Source organism: Onychomys torridus, chromosome 1 (assembly GCF_903995425.1).
Source record: "Onychomys torridus chromosome 1, mOncTor1.1, whole genome shotgun sequence".
Classification (NCBI taxonomy): domain Eukaryota; kingdom Metazoa; phylum Chordata; class Mammalia; order Rodentia; family Cricetidae; genus Onychomys; species Onychomys torridus.
Window position 1 is genome coordinate 131730558 of NC_050443.1, and position 3305 is coordinate 131733862.

General features: G+C 34.6%; 1 protein-coding gene across 1 annotated transcript; it reads left to right on the forward strand.

Annotated features, from left to right (window-relative positions):
• The first annotated feature begins 2169 nt into the window (after positions 1–2169).
• LOC118592160 (olfactory receptor 5B3-like) lies at positions 2170–3096 on the forward strand. Its single transcript, XM_036200918.1, has one exon. It carries the CDS (start codon positions 2173–2175, stop codon positions 3094–3096), a length of 924 nt encoding a protein of 307 aa, XP_036056811.1. The 5' UTR covers positions 2170–2172.
• Positions 3097–3305: the final 209 nt, after the last annotated feature.

Here is a 3305-nt window from a genome sequence, read left to right on the forward strand (position 1 = left end):
ATATTTTAGAGTGACCATTCCATGTAAAACATTCCACTACTAAAAACTGGCTACCTACATTTCATTAACATCATAGTGAGAAGTATAATTCCTGAAAAAGAAATGGGCTATGAATAACTACTATGAATTACTTGAAAACAGTTGTTTAAAAATAGTTTTGAGGACTAAAATAGTTTAAAGGCTAAGGATATTCTTTTAAAACTAGTTTTGAAATGCTGAGTCTAGGAATAGTTGTCAAAATAGTACAGGAGATTTAATGATTCATATAATAAGTTATTCTCAGAAAAAATATAAAATGTAATTTGGTTGATGTAATTTTATTTTGTTCACTATTTGTTTGATTTACTTGGAGATTAAAAACAGTCATAAAAGACACAAATCCAGAAAATAAAATAATCTTTCTGTACACTGATGACAGGCTAGGAATAAATGCATATTCTTTCAACCATATTTCTGCCCTATACTATGAGGTCAAGCTCATTGTTGGATGGGACCTTAACTCGTATACCTTGAGAGTTTTTCACACTGCTTACAAAAATTTGCAGTTACCATGTAACTTCTTAGATATTAAGTTTTCCTATAAATACAGTAAGAAATAATACTTTCAATTCTGTTTTACACACACACACTCCAACACACACTCAATTTTTAGATAATATAGTAAATGTTAAAAGTTGTAATATGGCATATGATGGGCAAATAAATGTTTTCTAGATAGATGTACATAATTAAAGTGGCCAAAGGCTTAAGAAACTAATGATAGGAAATAACAGAGTGGATATACTTCCAAATAGTCCAAACCAAACAAGAAAGTTTAAGTATTATTAGACTATAAGAACACTATGTGTATGAGATAAACAAAGCCCATAAACTTGGATCTAGTGCTCCTGGGCTTCTGTTCTTACTGTGGTATGATATCCTGAGAAAAGTAAAACTAATAATTCAAAAAGAGGAACACATTATCTAAAATTATGTATTACAGGAATGGAACTTTTGAAAAGGGTGGTTCAGGTGAGATTGCATGTCAAACGTTGGTATTCTTAGTGTAAAAACAAACAGAATAATGAGAAGGCACAGGCCCAAATGCAGAATGGACAATTTTGAAAGAGCATTTTCAATACTTAAACTTACCCAGAACTAAAGCCGTGGATGCTATTATCACATAGTAATGACAACATGATTGTAGTACTTACTAAACCATGCTAAACAACCAGCATTTTCTTGCCTATGATATGCTACTTTATTTTCCCAATAATACCCCAAGTATGCCTCATTATAGTCTTCATTTTGTAGGTAGATATCATGTGTAGAGGAGTTAGTTGTTTTCTAGGTAGTCAGCAGGTGATCTGGTATGTATTTCTTCCAAGAACTTGAACTCTCTGTATTTTAGTTAATGATATATCTTCATTCCAAGCTGCTTCTGAGACTGAACACTCTCCCAACATACCTGTGAGCTCCACAAATCCAGTATGTACAGCATTTAGCAATATTGATTCAAAACAAAGCCTTCTTTGAGCTAATCATAATTTTATGCTTCTGGATATATCTGTATCAATGGATCTAGAAGTGATGTTTTAAAAGCAAGAGAATATGTGTGCTAAGAAGAGTTAAAATGCAATTCAAGCTCAATACTTCATTCAGAACTTTTAGTATTTAGAAGAAACATTTTAAAGTTGGGAGTATTCACTTGCTTGATCTTTAATGAGAGCAAATCTATAGTGACCAAGATGAAATTAACATATAGTGTGCCACTAAATTCACTGTTACTAAATAAAGGAAAACAATTATTCATTATAATTAAGTTAAATTATTTTATATCATTAGTTTGCAATGGGTGAAAAGTTTACCTGGACTTAAAGCAGAAGTTGGTAACTATATTATTTAAATATACAGACAATTTATATCTCTTGTGCTTCACAATTTAGATGGATATAACAATTTATCAAAGTCATTATGTTATTGACAGAGAACAGGATGTTTGTATAGTATCTCTTGCCAGGGAAGCACAGTAGTGTTAGTTCTACAGAGTCCAAGAAAAGTGAACAGGCATGCAGATACATTAATATAAACCATTTTCACACAGTTACTAAACTATCCGTCTGGTTAACAAATATATGTAATTTTTTTTTACTTCATTTTTTAAGGCCTTCTGTTGACTAAGTGATAACATTGATGGAGAATAGGACAGAAATGACATGGTTCATCCTGTTGGGACTGACCAATAACCCACGTCTGCAGATTCCCCTCTTCTTCACCTTCCTCCTCATCTACACCATCACCCTGGTGGGGAACCTGGGGATGTGTCTGTTGATTCTCTTGGACTCTCGGCTTCACACCCCCATGTACATTTTCCTCTGTAACTTGTCCCTAGTGGACTTTTGTTACTCGTCAACAGTCACTCCAAAAGTCATAGCTGGATTCCTTACAGGAGACAAGATCATGTCCTACAATGCATGTGCTGCTCAAATGTTCTTTTTTGCAACCTTTGCCAATGTGGAGAACTACCTTTTGGTCTCAATGGCTTATGATCGCTATGTAGCAGTGTGTAAGCCCCTACACTATGCCACCACCATGACAACCAGTGTGTGTGCATTTCTAGCCATTGGCTGTTATATATGTGGATTCCTGAATGCTTCCATCTATACTGTAAATGCATTAAGTCTCTCCTTCTGTGAGTTTAATGTGATCCATCATTTTTTCTGTGACATTCCAGCAGTCATGATTGTATCTTGCTCTGATAGACATGTCAATGAACTCATTCTTATTTATGTAGCCAGCTTCAATATCTTTTTTGCTCTTATACTTATCTTAATATCCTACATGTTCATTTTCATCAATATACTAAAGATGCATTCAGTGGGAGGATATCGCAAAGCTCTGTCCACTTGTGCCTCCCACTTCACAGCTGTCTCCATTTTCTATGGGACAGTCATATTCATGTACTTGCAGCCCAGCTCCAGTCACTCCATGGACACCGACAAAATCGCATCTGTCTTCTATACCATGGCCATCCCCATGTTGAACCCTCTGGTCTACAGCCTAAGGAATAAGGAGGTGAAGAATGCATTCACAAAGATTGTATTGAGGTCAAAATAATATTACAGCTTTCAATTTAACTTTTTGGAATGCACACTATCTGGAATCACTCCTCTTGTCTTAACCCTATACTGAGTCATATTTTCTGATGCAACACTGAATTCAAGAACTTGAGTTGATGTCTTTACCTGTGTAATAGTCCAAACATCAGTGTCTTATTTGGAAGTGTGAAACCTAAATCAAAGGTGTATGATATATATAAGGTAGCT